General features: G+C 36.4%; 1 protein-coding gene across 3 annotated transcripts in view; it reads left to right on the top strand.

Annotated features, from left to right (window-relative positions):
• The window catches only part of IFT81 (intraflagellar transport 81), a 100,065-nt gene that overhangs the window by 7,928 nt on the left and 91,378 nt on the right, over nt 1-759 (top strand). For all 3 annotated transcript variants that reach the window (XM_011997855.1, XM_011997853.1, XM_011997856.1), the window contains exon 5: nt 178-267. In XM_011997855.1, coding sequence (XP_011853245.1) covers nt 178-267 — 90 coding nt within the window. The remainder of the gene's footprint in view (nt 1-177; nt 268-759) is intronic.

Consider the following 759-nt stretch of genomic DNA (forward strand, 5'->3'; position numbering starts at 1 on the left):
TGAGGCAGGAGAATCGCTTGAACCCAGGAGGCGGAGGTTGCAGTGAGCCGAGATTGTGCCACTGCACTCCAGGCTGGGTAACATAGCAAGAGTCTGTCTCAAAAAAAAAAAAAAAAAAAAAAGAAAACTCAACTGGATCTAGTTATTAGTTTACAATTTATTAACTTATTCTTTTAGTATGAAGAGTTAATGGAAGCCTTTAAAACTTTGCATAAAGAATATGAGCAGCTCAAAGCATCTGGATTTTCTACAGCAGAAATAAGAAAGGTAAAGGAAAGAAAACATAGTAACAATTTTTTTGGGATTTGAATAATATTGGATTTAGCATTTTTGTTTTTAATTAATTCAGTATGAGTCTTAAGACTATATGGAGACTGTGATAGCAAATGGTACATTTTACTTTGTGGGACCTTTGGTAGTTCCTTACTGATGAAATTGATGAGACTGGGGTAAATTCACAATGAGTAGTTCCTTATAGTACGGAAGAAAAGTGATATATGTCCATCTACTGTTCCTCCATTATGTCCTGTAAGTAAACCAGAATAATGACAAGAACCTAGAGTCTGTATTTTAATTTCATTCATTATTACTAAAGTTTTCTCTCTCTTTTTTTTTTTTTTTTTGAGACAGGGTTTCACTCTGTTAACCAGCCTGAAGTACAGTGGTGTGATCACAGCTCACTGCAGTCTCTACATCCCAAGTTCAAATGATCCACCTGCCTGAGCCTCCCAAAGTGCTGGGATTACAGGCATGAGCCAC

Source organism: Mandrillus leucophaeus, unplaced genomic scaffold, assembly GCF_000951045.1.
Source record: "Mandrillus leucophaeus isolate KB7577 unplaced genomic scaffold, Mleu.le_1.0 Scaffold55, whole genome shotgun sequence".
In the NCBI taxonomy this organism is placed as follows: Eukaryota; Metazoa; Chordata; class Mammalia; order Primates; family Cercopithecidae; genus Mandrillus; species Mandrillus leucophaeus.